General features: G+C 38.7%; 3 protein-coding genes across 18 annotated transcripts in view; 1 reads left to right on the top strand and 2 right to left on the bottom strand.

Annotated features, from left to right (window-relative positions):
* The window catches only part of LOC144664024 (uncharacterized), a 45,554-nt gene extending 31,595 nt beyond the window's left edge, over positions 1 to 13,959 (bottom strand). For 2 of the 6 annotated variants that reach the window (XM_078525133.1, XM_078525134.1), the window contains exons 1-2: positions 13,115 to 13,959; positions 12,908 to 12,990 (exon numbers count right to left, since the gene is read on the bottom strand). In XM_078525133.1, coding sequence (XP_078381259.1) covers positions 12,908 to 12,990; positions 13,115 to 13,559 — 528 coding nt within the window. In that variant the 5' untranslated portion in view covers positions 13,560 to 13,959. Of the gene's footprint in view, positions 1 to 11,655; positions 12,360 to 12,907; positions 12,991 to 13,109 lie in introns of those variants that run through there. The other 4 variants (XR_013572723.1, XR_013572721.1, XM_078525132.1 and 1 more) reach the window with 4 other exon arrangements.
* The window catches only part of LOC144664006 (uncharacterized), a 358,501-nt gene that overhangs the window by 33,459 nt on the left and 300,583 nt on the right, over positions 1 to 24,459 (bottom strand). The window contains exons 1-9 of one of the 9 annotated variants that reach the window (XM_078525104.1): positions 3,111 to 3,238; positions 2,876 to 2,981; positions 2,690 to 2,778; positions 2,363 to 2,413; positions 2,134 to 2,187; positions 1,933 to 2,046; positions 1,726 to 1,832; positions 1,522 to 1,617; positions 1,304 to 1,410 (exon numbers count right to left, since the gene is read on the bottom strand). Coding sequence is in view for 3 of the 9 variants with exons in the window: in XM_078525101.1 (XP_078381227.1) it covers positions 20,316 to 20,417; positions 21,047 to 21,139; positions 21,711 to 21,773; positions 21,935 to 22,592 (916 nt within the window). In the remaining 6 variants the exon portion in view is untranslated. Of the gene's footprint in view, positions 1 to 1,303; positions 1,411 to 1,521; positions 1,618 to 1,725; positions 1,833 to 1,932; positions 2,047 to 2,133; positions 2,239 to 2,362; positions 2,414 to 2,514; positions 2,539 to 2,689; positions 2,779 to 2,875; positions 2,982 to 3,110; positions 3,239 to 20,315; positions 20,418 to 20,576; positions 20,679 to 21,046; positions 21,140 to 21,710; positions 21,774 to 21,934; positions 22,615 to 22,892; positions 22,990 to 24,272; positions 24,362 to 24,459 lie in introns of those variants that run through there. The other 8 variants (XM_078525103.1, XM_078525107.1, XM_078525101.1 and 5 more) reach the window with 8 other exon arrangements.
* LOC144664014 (uncharacterized) overlaps positions 1 to 24,459 on the top strand; it is a 253,535-nt gene that overhangs the window by 71,721 nt on the left and 157,355 nt on the right. The gene's annotated exons all lie outside the window — the stretch shown is intronic.

The following is a 24,459-nucleotide window of genomic DNA, read 5'->3' as shown; positions in this document are numbered from 1 at the left end:
GGATTGTGGGTAGCCTCAAAATTGCCAAAATTGGTATAAAATAATTGAAATCTTTACAATTTTTGATTGCAATGTGCATTTAGGTCAAACATAAAGGCTAAGAGTGATTAAAAGTGAAGAAATAAAATAAAATAAAAATTTTTTGACCATGTTACAGCAATGGGATACATGACCGTGCTACTCATCAATAATACGCTTTTTTAGATTTAAATTATTTTTGGTTTATATTCAAGGGGAAGATAATAGTCCTCAGCTTACAGGGAATAGCCTGATGACCAATAAAGCGGACAAACGCAATTTCTAAAACATGAAATAAGAAAGAACCCAGGTAAACATAATAAAGGGGCTTTCATTTATTAATGCATAGAGAGGGGGCGGGGGGCAAAATCACTTGGGGTGGCTTCCATAACGAACCCCACCCCCCTCCCGCCATGCACTAATGAATGATGGTCCCACATTTCACAGAGCAGAAAGGAGGGGGAAAATTTCAAATTGTTAACTTTGCTAATAAACAGTTTACATAAATTTAAATCATGATGAAATGCTCTTGGGAATTTATCCATTGTTTGTTGAAGCAAATTTTTAGAGCATGTGAACCTACAATCCCAGAAAAAGGTATTCGGGACACCTTTAATAACGTGACGATTTGTTACGAATGCTATGAAATACGCTATGAAAAGACCCGTCTTCCCCCCTTTACAATGTTGCGAAATAAGTAGCAATGGGAGGCGTTGTTTTTTTCAGGTTACACAACATTCAAAAGGGGGAGAGGGGGAGTTTGTAGATATTTTCATGTTTCAAGTTAGTAAAAAAAGCAAGTGCCCCAAGAATGTTGTCTGGGATTTTAGATTGTATTTAGCCTGCAAAAATATTTCCCGTTTCGTTTTAAGAAGCGAGAAAAAACGCGTTAGACGCGAGGAGCCGATATTTTGCAGTGTAAAACATGTTATAATCATATTGGAGTGCAACCCACTATCTGTAGACGTTTAAAATGATCACGATCACGCAACACTAGCAATTACACAAAGTTACATCGAAATGTCACTCGCAATGACAATCGTGAGAACTGAGAAGCTAGTTTCGATTTCACTTTCCATTTCCGCTTTCATGCTCGCTCGTCCCTCTGAACAGTTTTCTTACTGTTCTCGATAATTATATATCATTCTTCTACAATAAGTGCCGATCTTTTGATAATAAAATAATTTCGGAAATAAATATATTTGCTGAACTTGCTTATGATACTTAGCGATATCATTTTTCTTTTGCTTATGTTTTATAATTGCATTTCAACCACCAAGCTTACCTTGAACGTAAAAAGTTCCCTCTGAACCAAATTAACGTCTCTCGCTCGCAATCATCTCCAAGACATCAACAACACAAAAACTGTGGCTGTAAATAGGCAATAAATTCCTGTATAACATCAAATGAGACGAACATAAACTTCATTATAGCGTTGGAGATAAAAACCTTTATGCGGTAAGCTGTTATAGATCGAGTTATAGAATTGAGCATCTAGCTTACCTTGAACTTTAAACCAAATTAACGTGTCTCGCTCGCAATGAACTCAAAGACATCAACAACACAAAACTATGGCGGTGAAGAGGCAATGAGTTCGTACTGTGTAACATCGAATGAGACGAACATTAGCTTCATTTTCATTTAGCGTTGGTGATCAAAACCATTCATGCAGAAGGCTGATATAGAACTAAGCATCTACTAGCTTACCTTAAACTTGAGAAAGCTCCCTCTAAACGAAATTAACGCCTCTCGTTCGCAATCACCTCCAAGACATCAACAACACAAAACTGTGGCTGGGAACAAGCGATGAATTCCTATGAGAACATTGAATGAGACGAAAAATTAACTTCATTTAGCTTTAGTGATGAAAACGTCCATGAATTAGTCTGTTATAGAACTAAACATCTAGCTTACCTTGAACTAAAAAAGTCCCCTCTAAACCAAATTAACGTCTCTCGCTCGCTTTCAACTCCAAGACATCAACAACATAAAACTGAGGCTGGGAACAGGCGATGAATTCCTGTATAACTTTGAAGGAGACGAAAAACTTCATTTAGCGTTGGAAATCAAAACCTTCATGCGTAAGGCTGTTAAAGAACTAAACATCTAGTTTACCTTAAACTAAAAAGTTCCCTTTAAACCAAATTAACGCCTCTCGTTCGCAATCACCTCCAAGTCATCAACAACACAAAACTGTGGCTGGGAACAAGCGATGAATTCCTATAGAACATTGGATATGACGAAAAATTAACTTCAGTTAGCTTTAGTGATGAAAACGTCCATGAATTAGTCTGTTATAAAACTAAACATCTAGCTTACCTTGAAATAAAAAAGTCGCAATCACCTCCAAGACATCAATAACACAAAACTGTGGCTGGGAGCAAGCTATGAATTCCTGTAGAACATTGAATGAGACGGAATATAAGCTTCATTTAGCGCTAGTGATGAAAACCTTCATGCATTAGACTGTTATAGAGAACAAAGCATCTAGCTTACCTTAAACTAAACAGGTCCCGCCTCTCCAAGACATCAACAACACAAAACTGTGGCTGGGAACAAGCGATGAATTCCTATAGAACATTGAATGAGACGGAATATAAGCTTCATTTAGCGCTAGTGATGAAAACCTTCATGCGTTAGACTGTTATAGAGAACTAAGCATCTAGCTTACCTTAAACTTAACAGGTCCCGCCTCTCGCTCGCTTTTAACTCCAAGACATCAACAACACAAAACTGTGGCTGTGAAGAGGCGATGAATTCCTGTATAACATCGAATTAGACGAGTATTATTTATAGCTTCGTCTAGAAAAAATCTTCATGCAGTAGGTTGTTATAGAACTACGCATCTATAGCTTACCTTTAACTATATATAACGGTTCCTCTAAACGAAATTAACGTCTCTCGTTCGCAATCACCTCCAAGACATCAACACAAAACTGTGGCCGTGAAGAGGCGACGAATCCCTGTATAACATATCGAATGAGACGAAAATTAACTTCATCTAGCGTTGGAGATAAAACACTTATCGCAGTGGGCTGTTATATAAAATGTCTTGTCACGCGAAGTAAAAGTTTCTCAGTAAATGTCCTTACCCGTGATCTCGATGTAAAGTGAATATCTCGTTGGATGTGTTCATTTAAAGTGCTTAGTGAATCTTTACACTTTCCGCCCTCTACTGAAAAGCTGCTCCCAGAACTAAAAGGTGTTGTCTGGAGATATATTTCTCTTTGAAGGATCACGAGATCAAAAGCACTCGGAATGCAACGGATGAAATTACAGCAGATCAGACAAATGTCACGCCAACTTTCCAAAATAACGCAATTCTGATGTTCTCATGACACTTGATGGTTTATTTTATGTCCATTCATCCAAGAATTTTATTGACGTGGTAAAATGTGAAACCGCAGATATGGTTATCGACGTGTGGTCAGCAGGGGCGTAGCTAGGATTTTCAAAGGGAAGGGGGGGGGGGCACACTCACTGTGCACCCAGGGTACGTAACAGATTGCCACGTCGACATCCACGTTGTGTTTTGCTATGCTATGAACAGTCAGTGTCAGGGTTTTCGGTCACATTTTAAAGAACAGTATTGAAATGTTAAACTGGCGGGCGTGAGCGGAAAGGTGCAAACATGAGTGGCAGATGCACAAACTCCTAGGGGGGTCCGGGGGTATGCTCCCCTGGAAATGTTTCAAATTGGACTCTCTAAAGTGCCATTTCCTGGGTTCCCTGGTCCGTAATTGTTTAACTCGGAAGGTCTTTATAGCATTAAAAAATGCTCACAGCAGTTGTCCGGTTTCTAGTATAGTAGATTCCAAAACAGACTCCAATTGGAAAGAGGGTGAATTAATCCCGGATATGAAAGATGGGTTTCTTAACTATTTACCATTAATATAAACAGTTTTTGGCCAGTCCGAGTGAGGTTAACTCTATCTTTGATTAACAAATGCAAAATCGACCAATTTTCACACTTCTGAAAATAATTATTTCGTGTATAATCTACCGGACGTTACATGTCAAACAGCCGGACGGTGGCAAGCGCGAAACGAAACGAAACCCCTGAGCAGTGAGAATTAAATGGGGGGGGGGGGGGGAGGGACAAGCCTGCAAAATAGCTGCATAAATTGAGAATCTAACACTGGTAAAGAAAGATTTAATATATTAATGCCATGTTTGATGTTAAGATTTTTATGTTTTCGCGGAAAAATCTTCCAACAAAGGCGGGCACATCAGGACCCCCCTTTGGCTTCGACCCTAGTCAGAGGAAACTAGCCAATTCGCGTTAGAAAATTGCAAAATTAAACCTCAAAGGACCTCTCGTAGAGAAACATTCTACTAGATTCAGTTTCGACAACTATGGTTAAATTTCTCAGTTGTCGATCGAATGCAAAAGACTAATTTAAATCGTAACAGTTTTCACGTTCTCTCCTAGACCTCCTATCACTACATTTTTCTGGCCTGTCTCGATAATTCCTGGCAAATGGTTACTATTATTAGCGGCTACCAATTTTAGCGATTTTAGCAAGTTTAATAGGCGAAAATCGCTAACATTAGTACTCGCTAAAATTTGTCTCGGTCTATTTCAATACGCGTTAATTTTAATTAAAAACTGATTACACGTTATCACCTCATTTTTTCGACTTTTTTTGCTTGTTTACAAGCAAAAAAAGCAGAATAGCGTTTACCTGTGCCAAAATCTGAACCGGAAGGGATTGCATTCTTGTTAACTCTCAAGGGACTGTTTTAATTTCTCAAGGGAATACTTTCCGCTGTGGGTGATCAAAGCGCGTGACTTGGAAAGTGTCACTCTATAGCTGTGCTTCAGCACTTCCGTTCTTGTAGAAAAAACGTGACTTGTCAAATTTACAAACATTATATAAGAATAAAAAACGTGAGTAGCCCAAATCTTACGTCACATAACCAATTAAGAATGTAAGGGGTTCAGCGCTCGAAGGCTGCGAAGTTTAAAACGATTAAGAACGCAATTTTTACTAGTACAAGTCTTTAGGGGCTAATATTAATTTAACCTAAAATCACATAGCGAAAACAAAGACCGCTTGGACATGTCCAAGCTATTTAAAACTACCACTACGTCAGACCCATGTCACGCGATCTCTCGCTTGTAGCTATAAATAATCATTCACCTAGTTTCAGTTTGAAAACTCTGCGCTCTGTTTGTGTGAAATATTTATTTTTGTGTTACTCAAGCGTTTGGCTTGGAGCGAGTACAAGTCGTACAATTTACCCGGAACGTGTTAAATATTGCAAAACAACGACTTATTTTCTGGATATCCCAATTTTTGTTTTGAGTTTACGGTATTTTGAGAATCGAAACGTTATCGAAACGTAAGTTGCAAGCTCAGCAAGAATGTGTCAAAGCACGGGATACACGTCATCGCGTCAGGGGAATTACCAAAAGCTTGTCGGAAGACGCTAAACGGAGAAACACAATGGGATAGCCTTTATAGTCTACTCTTTATTTTGGCTTGATTTGGCTTTCTTTTAAATGAACTGGTTTGGGTTATTTTATTGAACATTCGGAACAAAATAAATATTTGCATGCTAAGCAGGCATTTTTCCGGCTAGGTATGTGGTTTTAATAAGCAAAAGATGACGTGGTAAAGGAAATTCATGTCACGTTCACTCCGTGACTAACGCAAACACGACTTGTGTGTTTCTCAAGTGACTGCTTTTCTAAAGATTTTACTGTGCGGCGCCGTGCCTTTAATTTAGCCAAAGCACTGAAAGAGGTCAGGAGGTCAAACATTACCCGCACGAACACACTAAAACGTTGCTAATAGTTAACCAAAAGGAACTCATTTCATGACAATTGATTATTTCTGCTGAGTTGCACAATTTAGAATTGCATCATCATCTAGCAAAGCGCACTATTACTAAAAATAGATTTCACCACAGTGAGTCGTGAGTCGGACAATAATTTTAGTTTTGGCAAAGGCTTTGTATGGAGGGGACGCATTCTTGACAAGAAAAAAAGGGCGAGAAAGGCACAATTTGAGGCCGAGATTCTCGAAAGGCTCGAAAAATGATAGATTTCAAACATTTTTGCTTTAGTAAGTGAAAAACAGATTGAAGGTATCCAAAAAATGGCCCAAAATTGAATTTATTAGTCGAAGATCCGGTAATGACACCTTGATTTCCACTGCAAAATTATTCAGGCTGCCGAGAAATTTAAGCGGCGGATAGCGAATTACTATCGAATTATATAATTGCGAAGGATAGCACTTGTATGTTTGCTTCATTTCAGGCACCGGAAAGATCGTCGGTTGCAAGAAGTTCAGAATTCTTCCCGAATTTGACGGCACTGATCGCCGGCCATCCGATCTGTTTCGACACATGATAGATAGAGGGCGAAAATATTATGCTAAGAACAGTGTAAACGCTTTGCATTTCTCATAAAAATAAATGTTTTCTTTCAGCAAATCCCGGCAGCAAATCGGGCCTTTATAATCCATTCAATAACTGAGAGTAAAACATTTTACACATTTATTGAATAATCAGAATAATCGCTCTGTTGACCTCTGTTTGACAAACCTTTTGTTTCAAACCACGGTTTGAGCTTTCTACGTTGCACAGGTAAGGCTTTCCGAAGTCCGAGCCAATCTGGCCATGGTTTTGTGAAAAAATCGCTAAATATGCCTCCAAAGTGCCCGCCAACCATACATTGCTCTTACAGAGCGGTTTGTTTGTCCGAATTTTGACTCACACCGGGGGTCAAATTCTGTGACGTCATTAGTGCGCTTCGCTAATTGCAACATCATTAAATGTGTTAAGTGATATTTATAAGTGTTTTTGTAGCTTTCGAATAACAAAATGTTTTGTGAAACATTTGAGAAGAAAAATAAGCGATAGGAAAATAGAACAACGTTTTGATGACGCCATGTCATCATTATCAAGTTAAAACTAGTGGTAACCACAGGTTAAAAAGTGCGGGCCTTGACGCACATAGACAAGGTACTGGTAGGCAGTGCCGATAAATTAATAACTGAAATGATAAAATGGACAAAAGACAATTATTCTGAGTAACGCGTCACGCAAGGATTTTTGCGGTGCAGTGTGAATTGAGATGTGATTTTTCTCAGTCGGTAAACTCGCTATGTTGTAAGTGTTATAACGAATTTCTCGACAATAACCGTTGTTGGAATCATTCGCTTTCCCGTAATTTATCTGTGTCGATAAATAAATGATAAAATGGACAAAAGACAATTATTCCGAGTAACGGGAATGCATGTTTATAATTTTGCTTATTGCCTCGAACCGATCAAAATTATCTTTTGATTGTCGATTTGGGAATTGTAATCGAGCACGCAGTGTGATCTGATCGGGATGTGAATTTTTCTAAGTCGGTAAACTCGCTATGTTGTCAGTGTTATAATCATTATAACGAATTTCTCGACAATAAGCAACACATAACGCCTTCCATGTGACAGAAGGTTTAGATCTTATGTGACAAGCTGTTGAGAGATTAACTTATTTTTCGCATTCGTTCTTGGAGAACAGATTTTTCTCTTCCGGTGTCACGACAAACTGTCGTGATTGACACATTTTCGCATTCCGATCGTGCTTAGTGGAAGAACAAAAATTTTCAACTTCCGCTTCTCTATTCGGTTTATAAACGTGGCGCGCACGCGTAAAACGCAATCCGCTGGTCACTGTCAAGATTAGGGTTGCGGGCCTCTCTTGGGCCCGCAATTATAATACGGAGTTCAGGCTTATATAGTGATCTAGGGTGTGATAATATATTAGCATATTTAAGATTTATAAACAGTTTAGCACGCACAGAATCTGATTGCGTGTTAAGTTTCGGCTTTATGTTTCTAATAATTACTAGTAATTAAACAGTCCAACTTCGTGCGGCATTTCTTTAAAACAGAAAACTGGTCTTGTACATTGTAGACTTGCAGCTGGTGGTCTTCTTTTAAGTGTCGGTTTTGTAGCCTGTTGTGAAATTACTTCCGGTGGAAGCAGTAAACGTTAAACGTTTCTTCCGTTCAGAAGTTAATACATCGCCATTAGAAAAATAAACAGCAACTGTTTTGCTGGAAATGTAGTCGTTAGAAATGGGATGTGTAGCCGTAAGGTAAAGAATAACGAGGAGAAGCGGCTTTTGGTAATATCCAAACGAAAATTTAACTCTCAATGTGGGGTTAAGATTGCGTGACGAGACAAAAGGTAACTCTGTCGTGCGTAACCTTTCCTGCGATCAGGCGTTATTTTTCTGCATTTAGCCGAGTAGAAATCTTTCTAACTCGAAAGGAAACAACTATTTCGATTAAACATGTTAAAGGCAAACGTCAAAGTTTACCTTTTTTAACCAAGCCAAAGTATATGAGTCGCAAAGCACCCAGCCGTCGCGACTGACAAGTACAGCATTTACTCCGCGAAAATAAAAAAACGCTTGAACTGAAAGACGTTTGAATTCTTCCATGATATGTTCAAACAACAATGCCCAGGATGAACCTTCTGCTCATACTAACTTCATGCAAAAAAAGTCGATATCTCGAAGAGATCTTTGATTTAAAACTTACGAAAAAACGCTAAATTAAAGGGGCTATGTCACGCAATTTCAGGCAATTTCGGCACTGACCAACTGGTCATAGAATTAACTGAAATATCACAATAACGGCTTAAAACTGAAGAAGAACTCAAAAAAAATACAGAAAGGCCAAAAAGGGGCATGGATGGGCAAAATTCGCGAAGATTAACACGGATTGCGTTCGGGTAAACTTGAAAAACGTCGGCCCGACTTCATTCCAGTTTATCTCAATTTGTATGAAAGTGTCATTTACAATGCTCAAAAATCATCTTTGTTTGTTATGTGGCCGTAATTTTGCCAATAAAAGACTTTTGCTGTTTAGAGCTCTTAAATAATGAAAATAAATAAAATTACCTAAAATACCGTGACATAGCAACAACAACAACAACAACAACAAAGTTTATTTGAACTGTAAAATTACAAAGAAATGTTTAAACAATAAATAAATTAAAAATACATACAGTTGCTGGTCACCCAAAATAACTAAAAAGCTAAACTAGTTGGGTGACCACCATTTATTAATTTAAAATAAATACAACGTCAGAAAAGAGGCATTTTACATTTTACAATTTTACACAATTAATTAAAGTGGTAGATTACAGAACAAATAATTCTTAAACACGTATGTACAACAACAACAACAGCAAAGAGATAATAGTAAAAAGAAAAGAGAAAAAAATGAAAAATGGCAGAAATACCAAAATTAAATTATTAGTAGAAAAACTTAATAGAAATTAATGAAATGCAATGATAATTTTCTTTTAAATGAATAAGGAGATAGAATCTTAAATCTCTCATCAATTTCATTCCATAATATAGGTCCGTTGTATCTTATATTGAATTTGCTATAGTTAGTTCGAATTTTTGGAACATAAAAAGTTGACCTAGATGCATAGCCCCTTTTTAGAGGGGCTATGTCATAGTAGCTAAATCTTGCTCAGAAAAAATCGCTAACTATAGTAGCCGCTAACAATAGTAACCTTAAGGTAGTCGGATGCAAGCCAGATGTACATAATGCAGCCTGCTCTTACGAACAAACTGTTTTTTTTTTCTATATATTACAGATCTGTTGTAAGTTTTAACAACGTTATAAAGGACTTAGTGCGAGAAAAAATGACCGGCCTCCACGGTCAAATGTTTGTTCTCAGTGGAATCTGTTAAGTTAGGTCAAGTGTTTACATATTATTTGCAATAGTAAAGTACAAGATGGCACATCCGTCCAATGGAGAAGAATTATGTCAAGTAACATTGCGTATGTCGTGTCCAAGGAGTTGTCTGATTTGGAATCAATTTATAATTTATCGAGAATACACTATGAAAACGGAATTTTATTATTTATAGAACATATTGCAATAAAGAATCATTTAGAATGCTTTAAAATTTCGATTGTCTTGAGGGGTTCTCGAGTTTAAAGGAGACACACGCTTGAAAATAGTTCTGACTGCATGCTTTTGTGAAGTTCCTAATTCTGTGCATATAAAAAAGCTCCAAATCCCTGATGTTGGTAGGACCGCATTTCTTATTATTAAGAGGTTGGATAATATTTATCTTTTTAAAATGAGTGCACAAGAAAATAAACATGTTAGGCCCTAGAAGGTACTCAGGATTTAAAGTGACGGGGATGATCGAATGTGGGCAAAAAAAAGAAACAGAAAAAAATCTAAGGGCTTCCAACAAAACCCCCCCAAAACCAAAAATCCCTCGGCCGAAAATTAGCGCATACCCCCCCCCCCCCCGCCCCCGCCAAAAAAATTTTCTTATTTCAGACCGTTAAATTTCCAGAAAGGGGAAATGACATGACATGTTTGTTTGTACTTTATTCGCAGAACTATGCTGTTAAAGGCACTACCACGAAACTGTAGATTGTTTTTAATACCAAAAAGATACCTAAATCAAGCGACACAAAAATACTTGCCAAATGTTCAAACTGATCAACCCACCCCCCTCCCCCCAAAAAAAAAAAAAACTTTTGATCATTCCCATCACCTGAAATCCCGAGTACCTCCCCCCTCCCTAGGATTTTAGCCTCAAATATCATAGCCTCTGGCGTGGTACTTGCGTTAGAAGATTGTTTACCTGGGACACGATGTATAAAGCCATTGTGGGGTAGTCCGTTCCACCTTGGGGAAATGGTAAGTGGCCGCTTCAGAGAGATTAGCCTCAATAGGGGCTCGCCAGTGATTTATAGCATAAAGGAGCAACGTCACGGTTTAATAAGTCATTTCTCTAATTGAAAGAAACCTAAAAATAATAGTTTCCCTAACATAGAAAAACAACAAGGAGTAATAAAAAGGCGACAATAGTCGAGAATGGTTCCGACTGATAAGGATCAAGACAAATGTTTAACGACAATTTTGAAAAAACTTGCCAATTTTTTCAAAATGTGTTGTTCGTGACGTAGCTCCTATAAGGCGTGGTAGGAACATCACATTATGGCAGGAAATCAAAAGATCATTTACTTAACTTAGTGACAAGGGATCACGTCAAGACGATAATATGCGCGTGTTTGAATGTTTTTATCAGTCGTCCCTTATTTAGTTGGTATAGTAATAATGTAAGTATCACAATGAAAACGATAGTGATTTGTAAGTTCCGTGTTTACACTGATTATTTACCATTTACAAACAAATTCCGTACGTCGGCTGAGAATTTTCGTTCGGGAATAATGAATTCTACTTGAAAATCTTGCAAAGAACCCAACTTTTCAGTTGAAACGCGAAATTTGGCATGGCCGTTAGAGCCGAAAGGCCTGGTCAGGAACTGGTACAAAAGATAATGATCCAAAACGGTATAATGGAACACGAAAACGGGACTACCTTTTCAAAACTTCCGTTCCTCCCGACTCTCGGAAATTAGTGGAATAAACCAAACAGTCGTGTTCCATCTTTACATCTCAACCAATCTCCTTTTCGATTCTACAACAATTTACTTCAACTGGATATTCCATGTAAGTGCTTTGGATAATTATTAAATGAAAAACAACCAAAAGCGTAGTGCTTCTCGGTCATGCTATTTATATGTGAAACTTTGAATGTGAAAATCACTGATATTTGCAAATTAAAATATTAATCAAAGCAATGAACTCAAGAAATAACGTATTTTAATGTCATACTAGTTTGATAGCTACAAAAACGTAAATTGTTCCATTGTAGCACGACATCTTCCTAATTTATAGTTCTTCCATCCAAAACCAAGAAGCATTCAATATGCAAAAAAATCGAACTTAAGTATAAATTACAACATAAAACCAAAGTTGAAGCTATTCTCTATAAATGGCATTACTGTTTCAAGAAATCGGGGAAAACGAAAATGCTAACTTTTGCCTGGGCAAGAACCTAAAGAAAACTAATTCGAAACTTAAACGATTTTTGCAAAGAAACGAAAAATTTAAAAAGTTAATAAAGTAAATGTCTTTAAGCTCCTGCTTTTTAAGGATATTTTGAAAGATTTACTTAAAAAGATCTTTCAAGGTCAGTTCTCGGGAAGGCTTTTCTGAAACACTTTTCCAAGACTCGATGGTTGATTCTATACACTTGAAGGGATTCATCAGTAACGGTACACGGCAGTTCTTTTGGGATGGCCGTCGTCATATTGATTTTCCATCCCTTTGTAAGCTGTTCAGTACTTCTGCAACAACAGCAGCAATTGGGTGCGACTTGCCGTTAAATTGTGCTTCGTCTGCACAAGAATCACCATGGCGCATGGTCTTATGCAATGGAGGACTGCTTGAGCTATGTCGTGTCATTTGCCCGCTCTCTGCATTCGTCTGATTACTGGCAGGTACAACCTATAAGAAATAAAAAGAAATCAATTAAGAGTTGGAAGTTGATTGCAAAGTTGCTATAAATTTTGTTGTGCGTTGCCTTTACCGAAACCAAGAATGGTTGTTTGTATGACTACCTACAGTGGTGCTTTCCTGTCGAACAATCTTTACTCCTACGCACTGCAACATCCTTGCGCCCCTTAAGCAACAAATTAATAAATGGTTCCCTCATCGGAGTCCCACACGGTAAATATAAATAACAGTCAATGGAGAACTATGACTTTTATACTGCTATATTTTAATCGTGTTATAATAATAAAGTTTTTATTGTTTTTCATTTTTCTTATTTAGCCATTTTCGTTCATTGAATGCACAGTTATCCAGATAAAGTGAAATAAAATGTTTTCGCCCAAATTCAGATATATCCTGGGAGCTATATATCTCAGAAAGTTTTTGTATATCCTGGGTGCAGTTTCTAGTCTATTAAACCAGTAAGACGTTTGCGATAAAATACTTCTTCAGTTGCTTAAAGCCATCATCTCTGCCATGAACCTAACGCACTATGTTATTACTTAACAGTCAGAGCCAGATCTTCCAGTAATGTCCGCTCGGTCTGTAAACTGGAAATCCCAGTACGGTCCTCGTGCTCGGTTAACTATGAGGAAAGTAAATGGAGTTCAAAATCAGTAAAAATTTATTATTCAAAAAATGAGGAGGTGGACAATCAGTCGCTTATTATAAAACCAAACTTAGAACGTCAAAGTGAAATCTTACCTAACCTATTCTTCCCGTTTGCCCTCGGCTCCACTGCTCATTGTGCCTCTTTTCCCCTTTGCCACCGTTCCACTGCGCCATCATTCTACCGTGCCACTGTGCCACTGTTCCACTGTGCCACTGTTCCACTGTGCCACTGTGCCACTGTTCCACTGTGCCACTGTTCCACTGTGCCACTGTTCCACTGTGCCACTGTGCCACTGTTCCACTGTTTCCACTGTGCCACTGTTCCACTGTGCCACCGTTCCACCGTTCCACTGTGGCACTGTTCCACTGTGCCACTGTTCCACTGTGCCACTGTACCACTGTGCCACTGTACCACTGTCTGTTCCACTGTGCCACTGTTTCCACTGTGCCACTGTTCCACTGTGCCACCGTTCCACCGTTCCACTGTGGCACTGTTTCACTGTGCCACCGTTCCACTTTGCCACTGCTCCACTGTGTCTCCATTCTGCCATGCTATTCTGCCTCCGTGCCACTAAGCCACTGTTCCACTGTGCATAGTTCCAATGGTTCTCTGTTCTACTGTGCAGCTGATCCTCTGATGTACGGTTCCGCAGTTCCACTTCTCCACTGTGTCCATGTATCACAGTTCCCCTGTACCTCTGTTACCAATGCACCACTGTGCCTCTTTTCCACTGTACCTCTTACCATTGTGGAGCTGTACTTCTGCTCAACTCTTCCACTGTCACGAACGGCCGCTGTACCTTTGTTCTACTATGTCTGCGTTTCACTGTGCTACTGCGCCACTGTTTAACTACACTTCTATTCTTTTGTTCCACTCTTTCTCTGCCTCCACTCTGCAATTGTCCTGCTGTATGACTGTGCCCTGTTCCACTGCGGCACTGTCACACTGCGCCACTGTACAACAATACGTCTGTTCAACTGTACCACTGTTCTACAGTGCCATTGCAACACATTGCCACTGCTCCACTGCTCCGTTGTTTTACACTGCCACTGTTCCGTAGTGCCGTTGTAACTTTGTTCCACTTTGCCTCAGCTCCAATGTACCACTCTTCCTCTGTACTACTATTCTATTGTTTCTCCGTGCCTCTGCCTCTATTGTGTCACTGTTCCAAAGTGCGACCGTGCCTCTTTTTTCACTGTGCCACTATTTCACAGTTCTTCTACCTACTGCACGACTGTGCCACTGTGCCCTGAAATCTGCACCATTGTGGCACGGTTCCACAATGCTTCCACTGTTCCACTATGTGTCTTCCACTGTGCCTCTGTTCCACTGTACCACTGTTCCGTTTTGCCACTGTACCTGTGTTCCACTTTGTCTGCTTCACTGTGCCACTGTTTATCCGTGCCTCTACTTCACTGTACCACAATGCCACTTTGCCACTATACTATTGTTCCATTGTTATACTGTACCTCTGCCTCTGCTGTGCCACTTCCCAAATGTGTCTTTGTTACACTGTGCCTCTGTACTACTGTGCCACGGTTCCATTGTATCTCTGTGACACTAAGCCTTTGTTTCACTGTGCCACTGTTTCACTGTACGCCGTTCGAGTGCGCCAATGTTGCACTGTGCGACTGTTGCAATTGCCTCACTGTGCACCTGTCCAACCATCCCACTGTTTCACTGTACCTGTGTCTCACTTTGCCACTATGTCTCTGTGTCACCGCGACACTGTTGCTGTGTTCTACACTGCCACTATTACACTTCTCGGTCGTGCCACTCTTCCACTGCAACCCAGCGCCTTTTTCCCACTTTACCACTGCTCCACCGTCCCACCGATGTCCGGTGTCCTTGTTCCACTGTACTACTTTCCTACTGTACCACTGTTCTACAGTTCCGCTTTTTCATTGTACCTCAGCTCCATTGTGCCTCTTATTCAGTGTACGACTGTTCCGCAGTGCTACTGTGCCTTTTTCACTATGCTTCTGCTCTCTCTGTACGAGTATTCCACAATTTCTCAGTTCTACTTTTTCACATTGATACTGTTTTACTGTGCCACTGTACATGTTCCACTGCACTGTACATCTGTTCGACTGCTCTACTGCTTCACTGTTCTACAAAACCGCTGTTTCATGTGCCATTGTCCCACTGTGCCTCTGTTCGACTGTACCACTGTTTTGTGGCGTGCCACTGTCCCACTTTGCCACTGTATTTGTGTCACTGTTGCTCAGTTTTACTGTGTCACTGTCCCACTGCGCTACTGTGCCATTGTTCCACCGTAATCTTGTACAGTAACTTCTTTTCCACTGTGCTACTGTTCCACTGTGCTCCGTATCACTGTGACACTGTTCCAAAAACGCTAAACTACAATCTCGAACTATACCTGCTAAAACAAATTAAACTCACTGTAACGTCTGGAGTGGGTGTAATATCTTCTTTGATTGTGTCACCTAAACAGTCTTTTCCAAATACACACAAAAAGGATTAGAGGAAAAAATTATCTGTAATTTCAGACTCTCATCGGAAAGCGACTGGGGCAGGTGTAATATCAGTTTCAATCTGTGTTTCAACAGTATTGTTCTCGATTAAGTTTAGTTTCGTTTTATGGTACTTAATATTTATGGTCTCGTGAACAGAAACATCTTACCCGAGTATTTGAACAATCAGGTTTTATTGCATGAATACCCTATAAAAGTATTAGTCATTTCACAAAAGATATCGAGGATACCTTGAAATGAAACAATGAAACACGAAGTCATCTTTTTAATATCTTAAGACAACTACATGAATCGAACGTAACTTGACAAGAATACAAGGAAATGAGCTTCACACAAATTGGTATACAACAGAAAAACCATTCATTTATCTTAATTAAGTCTGTTATAAAACCTAAGATACACTTTTTACAAGTAATGAAAATCCAGAAGCTTTGATTCAAACCAAAACAGCAAATACATTTTTTTGTGGAATCACTGAGAAAAAAGGTTAATTCGCCAAATCACTTAATTATGTTTCTTTTAAATTCTATATAAAAACGCGGTGTTGGATGATACAGAACAAAGTTTATGCAAAAGACCAAAGCAAAAAAAGCTGAAAAAAGGAAAAAAAAATAAAACATCCATATGAGAAGAGTCCTTTTGGTAAACTGAAATGAGAGGCTCTATTGTTGCTCTAATTCAGGATCACTGAAAAAAAAGAAAAGAAAAATCAACACGATCACCATGTTCCAAGCAGAGTTCACGTATTACCGCCTCACTGATGTGATTTCCATACAAATACAACTTTCTCAGACTTTTGTTCTCTTGTAATGCTGCAGCTAGTCCAGCAGCACCTTCGTCACCAATGTTATTGCGAGACAAATACAACTCTGTCAGACTTTTGTTCTCCTGTAATGCTCTAGCTAGTCCAGTAGCGCCAACGGCACCAATGTTATTGACAGACAAATTAAACTTTGTCAGACTTGTGTTCTTTTGTAATGCTTCAGCTAGTGCAGCAGCACCTTGGTCACCAATGTTATTGCTAAACAAATACAACACTGTCAGACATGTGTTCCTTTGAAATGCTTCCGCCAGTCCAGTAGCACCAAGGACCCCAATGTTATTGTCAGACAAATCCAACTCTGTCAGACTTTTGTTCTTTTGCAATGCTTCAGCCAGTCCAGTAGCACCTTGGTCACCAATATTATTGACAGACAAATCCAACTCTGTCAGACTTTTGTTCTTTTGCAATGCTACAGCTAGTGCAGTAGCACCTTGGTCACCAATATTATTGACAGACAAATCTAACTCTGTCAGACTTTTGTTATTTTGTAATGCTTCAGCTAGTCCAGTAGCACCTTGGTCATCAATGTTATTGTCAGACAAACCCAACTCTGTCAGACTTTTGTTATTTTTCAATGCTTCGGCTAGTCCAGTAGCACCTTGGTCACCAATGTTATTGTCAGACAAATCCAACTCTGTTAGACTTGAATTACCTTTAAGTGCTTTAGCTAGAACAACAGCGTCAGCGTCAGTTATCCTTCTGAGACTAAGAGCTCTACGCTTAAGCAATGAACCAGAAACACGTGCCAATTTTATGTGAAAATCACTGTTTTCTTTTTTACATTCTCTAATACACTCCAATAAAACATAAAAGCAGCCATCGTCGTCTTCATGGTTCACTTGTGTCGTTAAATTCTTGACAAGAGCTTCTGTTGTTTTCTTGCAACGTGCCGCTATCATGCCAGATGTGAATTTAAGCACTTCTTTCAGCTCATGGAAGTATCTTCTGTCAGCCGCTAAGCTGTCAGGTCTGATTTCTTTTTTGAGAAGCTGACAACACAGATAAAATGCAGCAAACCATTCTTGAAAACTCTTGTGTAGAAAACCATATCGTCGGCGCGGTCTTAATTTGCTGCCTCCTGGCTGAACGGACAGAAATCCGAATCCAGGTAAGTCAGCTGAATGGCTTCCAAGCTCACTTTCCTCAAAGTCCAAGCTGCCTTCACGCAGACCCTTCAAAGCTATCCAGCCAAGGTGTTTCAACTGAGGTTTGTAAGCTTCAATGAGATCCCCGTTGTCTTCTGATATTCCTTTCTTCTGTATGTACCGTCTCAGGACACACTGTACTATTTCCAGGTATAGTTTAGCTCTACTTTCTGGAAAAATACCCTGAAATTCTTCGCAAACAAGACAAAGAAGTGCAGTGTTCAGAGGATTTGCCGCCATTTCATTTAGGTTTTTATCATTTTCTAGCCTTGACAAGAGTTTTCGAGCCAAATCCTCCATGGTTTTGAAATATTTGAGGACAAACTTCTCTGCATCTTCTTCGGTAAATCCTTCGATCTCCAGCAGGGTGTCACAGTGTATTCTTACCTTTATTCCAGCCTCGTGCCGTGCCGTAGCAACCAATCGACATTTTGGAAGTACTCTGCCCTGGATGATTTCTAAAAACATTGGCAGTTTAATCACTGGAACCTCGTCTAATCCATCAAGTATCAGCAGTACGTTAGACTGGTTGTGGCGAATGAAGTTGAAGAATCTTTCTTTGTCGTCTTCTTCGACATCTCGAGGCAGAAGTTGATCATCAATGGCCTCCCATAGGTCAGACTTCATATCACGACATCTCAGCAACAACACTATTTCGAACCTTGGATAGCCATTTTCTGCTTCTTGTTTTCCTGTAGCCCAGTCATACACAAGCTTTTTGCAGTACGTTGTCTTCCCCATACCAGGTTTTCCTTCAATTAACACTGTCTTTGGTTGTGGACATTCTTCATGTGGTTTGAAGATCCCAGACATGTTAACAGTGTTGGTTGTCGCTGTTCCTCTCGTTTTCTTCCTGCTGACCACTTTGAGTCTGGTGAAAATATCATCAAGATGAAAGTGAAACTCTTCACACCACGGAAAAGGGGCAAGCCAACCTTCGCGGAGTTTGTAGAGCTGACGAATTCCATCAATGATCTCGGTTGGATCAAAAACATCTACAAGTAATTAAATAAAGCCACTTCAAGTACTTTGAGAGAGACTGTTTAGACGTACCGAAATCGGGAGCAAAATGGAAAGTTATCGAAAGAAGACAAAGATAAAAAAGAAACGGGGAATAATTTAGAATTTTTGGAAAAGACTGAAAAAGAAAGAGAATTTAACACGGTTACTTTTATAAATCTAGCTCTACGTCGCTACCCATAACCACTGACATGCATTCGATCTTACTATTCTATTCTGGAACGGTGTCAGACAAGAACGCTCTTTTTAACGTTTACTATAGTGGACAAATTAGTTGTTTTCCTTTCTAGCTTATTTGCAATCCAGAGAAGAGTCTAAAATCAACCAGGTTCCACAAGGCAATAAACCAGCACCTGATACCCTGAAACATATTTTTACTCAACCAACGTTTAACTACAGCAGCTAGCCACAACTAGCATACACAGCCTCCCACCCCCCTCCCCCGGTTCTTTTCTCCTTCTCTCTCTCCGATTTTTCCCGAGGACATCAGGTGGTTGAACACAAGTTATCCAATTCGCGTAGAATATAGCAACAGATCTTACCTTCCATCCCAGGTTCCCTTTCTACAGGAGGTGTTTGACTCATCAAAGTGTCCAACTTTTCTTCCATGTTTCCAATTTCATCTTTCATCTCGTCAAGTTTGCTTATGATGCTTTCTACGAATCAAAATAACTTTTATTTACTGAAATCAAGACGGCGACTTCTTAATGCCTCTCTTAGATGGTCGATGTGTTACGGCAAAAGTGATATTCAAATCCAGGAAACAGAGATTAGCGTAAAAACTCTATTGAGCATCCCCACCCTCCCTATTATACACGCCTCTTCAATTAAGGTTATTCCACTGAAATAGAGCCTGCACTGAAATTTTTGTCAAAGTTCGCCTATTGATTGTTTATGCTATAGGAACTTAAATGGGGGGTGCTCATGCTCGTTTAGGAGCAACAGCACCTTGTTTATACCCAATAAATCCTTATAATATCACCATGATTATTAAAAATTAGCAATGGTATATTGCAATTCCTGCATTTTGATTGGTTAACAGGCAATGGTGTATGAGCTCATATACCATTGAACACAAATATGGTAGCCGATACGCGCCGGCCAACGAAAACAGCTGGGGAGCTCAAATATTGTAATTCTTTGGGCGTTTTTAATAAAACAATTTTTCCACTCGCGCTTGTTGGATATGAGATCGATATAGCCAACTCGGCGCTTAATGTGCTTCGTTGGCTATCTACCATCTCATATCCAACGTGCGCTCGTGGAATAACTGTTAATGATAGTCACGATTGCTTGCTAAATTCACGTTTTCGATGATTATTTCTTATTCTACACTGAGAATTGGTCCATAATAACTATACAGAAAACAAGAGAAAAGATGTTAATGTGCGCGCTAATCACGCGTACAAATTATGCGCAGTAGGGATGCGCAATGTAATACTGGTTTATCCTTAATAAGCAACTCCTCTAGTTAGCCCTCCTCCCTAATAAACGCCTCCTCTCATCAGTAGTAACCGGCTGGGTACAGAATTATTTGGCACTTAGTACTGCTAAGAAGATATACTTTCCTGCTGAAGTGGCTAGATACATACACTTGTTTTCTTTTCATTTTAGCTTTGATCATTGGTAAAATTTTGATCCTGTGTGTAGGGATCCTGTGTGTAGGGAATTATTATGCACAAGATTCATTAGGGTTAAATTATAACAATTAAATTGTTCCCTGTGGATTTGAATCACTTGCACTTCTGCTTATATTCTTTTTTATAGGGTCCACTAAACACTAAAATGGCTTCGTAAACACAATTTCATCTTTACCTTCATCCTTTGCTATTTCTCTTGATGATATCTGAGTATTCAACTTTTCAGCAATGTTTCGTATTTCAATTCTCATTCGCTGGAAATCATCTCTGGCTTGGTCTGAGAATATAAAGCGTCAGTTTAGAGTTTAATTCACTTAAAGACGGCATAGGAAGACCGAAGACGAGTTACTTTTTCACCTTTGTCAAAATGTTTCTTTTGCTCAAAAGCTGTTTTATACTGTACAAAAACAACTTCCATTTTTTATTTAGAACTGACCTCCTTCCTTGATTTCTTCTCTTTGTGCCATCAAAGTGTCCAACTTGTCACTCATGTTTCCTATCTCACTTTTCATCTGTTCAAAGTCTCTTCTAATTTTGTCTGAGGATAAACATTTACATAACTTTCCGTTTAGTTGCATTGGATAGTGTCTTTATCAAAAAAAAAGACATAAATTTCTATCAGTTTGAGCAGTTGTTTTTAAAATCAACAGTGTTACCCTTAGACCACAGTTGGTAGACGTATTTTCATTTTCAGCCTGTTGACGTTTTAGTCAGCTTTTGGAAGTAATAGTTTCGTCAGTTTACCTTTCTAAAAGACTAAAAATTCAGTCAGTCATTGAGTCAGTCAGCTGTTAAGGATTTTAGAATAACTGATACGGGAACCTTTTTTCTTGATCAGAGATACAATCTTTGTGCCTTCGAATATCTTAATACAACCAAAGAGCATTAAACACTGAAAGCACTGACCTTCATCTTGGCTTGATCCCGTCAAAGAGTCTAACTTTTCACTGACGTTTTTCACTTGATTTCCAATTTGCTCGAGTTTAACTTTGATGTTTCCTGAGGATTAAAACGTCAGCACGTCAGTTGCTTAAAGTGGTTTAGGTCGTGTTTTTATAGTCTCCTTTGTTCTCAAATTGTAGGAAACGATACTTAATATATAAAACGATAGTCATATAAGATTATCTAACCCTAACAGACTGACCCCAGCAGATTATTAATCCTTCTTTACTTATGGCAAATCAATAAGAGAAATTGTCTTTTCGCCCGAAAGCTGTTTAGTATATGCTTTACTATAAGTAGTTTAGACTTTCCTAGCTGGCTTTTTTCCGTAACCAGCCCCTTATTTGTATTGCTTCGTAGGGATAGATCATTCTATCAAATCTCTAGTGAACATAAAGGTTTAACCAGCTAGGTATATAAAAAAAGGGTAATTGTAATTAAGTATACAATTGCTTTTAAACAATTAAAAAAACTCTTAGCTTTATTGTTAGCAACCCCTCTATTTTACTTCTAAAGAATTTTACAAACATGAGCTTTTAAATGTTTGAAGGCTATTGGGTCAGTATGGACTTATTTCCTAAGGCACGGAGAGAATTGAGTGGTTGCTTCAGTAGATTTTGAAACATACCTTCAATCTCTCCAAGTTTATCCTTGACGTCACTTTTTTCTTCTTTCAACTGCTTAAGCAACTCTGTGTGAAAAAAACAAAAACAAAAAAAAAAAACAAATGAATATAATGTGTATGAGGTAACACGCTTTCTTTGCGTGAGTGTAGTTGTGAACTCAGAACGGACCTATTTTTGACAAGCCTAGATCATGTTTCCGTTTTCAACGGTTTTTTTCTCCTCTTACCCTTTTGGTTATTTTTTAACGTAATTTCTATCTCATCAAGTTTGTCCTTGATGTTGTCTTCATCTTTCTTCCATTGCTTTAGCAGCTCTCTGTAGTGTTCCTCCGTGTCAGGATCCATGCACTCATTCTTGAGCTTAAGAATAGCGGCTCCGTAACTCGCTCCTCCCAGTGCTACCAGCGCGTTACTGATATCCTGCCAGTAGGTGTTAAACGTAGCATCATCAACAGAAGCTTGGCTGGCATGGCCGTATACAGTATTACGGTAGTACTTCACCCTGGCTATGTTGGCTTCTTTACTTGTGTCAGCAGGAGGCGGAAGACTGTCCCAGCCAGTGACGGGAGCGTGCAAACCACAGATATTCCTCAGCAGTACCATCAGGAGCGTTATATCAAGGCTTGCTGATGAAACAGATGAAGGAATTGTAGGATACAATTTTCCCCATTGGGTGGGATTGAGGATTCTTCTCGCTCTAAGGGTCTGTAGTGTCGCATGTGCTGGATTACGTGCCAAAACAAGATGCAGTCCTGCTGGAGGGTGTATACCATCAAAAGTGTCTGTCAAGGCCTGGGATCCCACATCCACAAGAAGACGGCACAAGCGAGCGTAGTTGGTCGTCTCCTTGGTGGATGCAACTGGTGGGGGAGCAGCTGAAGCCATGGACGGGTGACCAGATAAATTCCTACAGACAGTTTTAATGTCAGTACATGAATTGTATAAATATACAATGTAATTAGTTTTGGTTTCTCTTAGCCTTATGATGATGTAACAAGATTAGCGACTTTCTCTTTGCTTGTGTTATCTGATTTTCATCAGCTATCAGCTATACCTGCAGATCACCAATAGTCCTATCTGGATTTACACACAGAGAGTCTGATCATAACTAAAAAAGATGTAACTAATAATAAATTACACATTTACCAATTTTATAAATTCATATGACAACAGAATGCTGTTTACCTTAACTCAAAAAGACAGTAATGTTCTTTAACAATTTTTTTCTCAGTTCTTTATCCCCAAGTGCTGGCAATCTTCATAACGAACAGTAAAGAAAGACCTGCAGATGAAGCCAGCGTTCAGTAATGAAATGATTAACATGTATGTCAAGCCTAAGAACTAAAATAAAATAAATCATTTGTACTCATCGTCATCATCATCATTATCACTGGTTATTTAATTCAGTTCTTTATGGTCTTGGGACTGTAAAAGCAAAACCTTTGGTGGGCGTGAATATGTTATTTTAATAAGGGATACCAATTTTTTAAGTACTTTATGCTCAGGTTCAAAACAATGTGTCCGTTTTTAATCTGATTTCTTACTTTCACTTACTGAAGACATATTATGCGGGGCCGGATTTTTTTAAACAAGTAATTTGGTGCAATTAATACCATTATCAATTACATTATTATAGGAAATTAACGATACATGTTATTAACGCGAATTTCAAAAATTCACGTTAATTTTATGTATGTTAACTTTTTTACTATAAGCATTTGACCAGAACTTTTCCTAAATTCGCGTTAATTTTATTACGCGTAAATTCATTTCGCGTTGTTAAAATGCCTCGTTATATTCCTATAATAAGGTATATCTTATAAATACAATCAAGACAAAACAGCGAATATGCAAATTAAACACTCTAATTGAGCTGGTCTATATAAATACATTTAACATTTAACAACTATATCATGTACAACTGCTATTTGCCATTTTGAAGATGGGTTTGATATGAACTCATTAACAGTTGCAAGGCAATTAAGGTCAGGATGTTATAAACCAGTACATACGGAATGTAAAAGCCTGACCATGCATTGGAAATAGCTCATGGAAATATAATTCTCGTATTTTCTTCTCTTCTCTTTTCAGACTCACTTGTTGTGCAACTCAACCTCCACTGGCCCTAACGGGCTGCACACTGCTCTTTCTCTTGCATTTTGCAAAGTAGAAGTTTTCTATTTACAACTCTCTCGCTTGTTAGACTGCCTGTGTCTAACTTGTTTATTCTTTCACTACAGTGAAGCTGTTGTTTTTGCTTATTCTTGCATGCCCCTCTGAGCCCACTTTGAATAAATTTAGGATTGAACGGTTAAGTCAAACCGTGATCAAAAACAGAATTATTGATCTTAACCAATGAAACAAGCTGAAGTAAGTCAAGTCTTTGACAGATCAGTATTTGCGAAAAATTCACACAAAAAAACAAGCAAAAGTTTTCCTTCTTTGTCGTTAAAAGCATTACTCCATCATGCTAAACTAAATATAACCTATTCATAATAAGACTAGAACGCACATTCCAGACATTCAAATGCTTAAACCGATCAAATTTGAACTGAAATTTCTTACCTTGAGGAATGAACTGTGTTTTCATTGAGTTGTTTCAATTCAGTCTCTCGTAAATGACGTAGTAGCAGTCAGTCAGCAAGGAGTTACAACTGTAGAAATGAAAAGGTTGCGTCTTATCTGATTATCATGTTACATTTAAGCATCTTCAAAACTACAAATATTCACCAAAGCAAAGAACAATAAGTTA

Source organism: Oculina patagonica, chromosome 8 (assembly GCF_052425735.1).
Source record: "Oculina patagonica isolate OP01 chromosome 8, crgOcupat, whole genome shotgun sequence".
NCBI classification, from domain to species: Eukaryota; Metazoa; Cnidaria; class Anthozoa; order Scleractinia; family Oculinidae; genus Oculina; species Oculina patagonica.
This window is presented reverse-complemented; position numbering and strand designations above follow the sequence as displayed.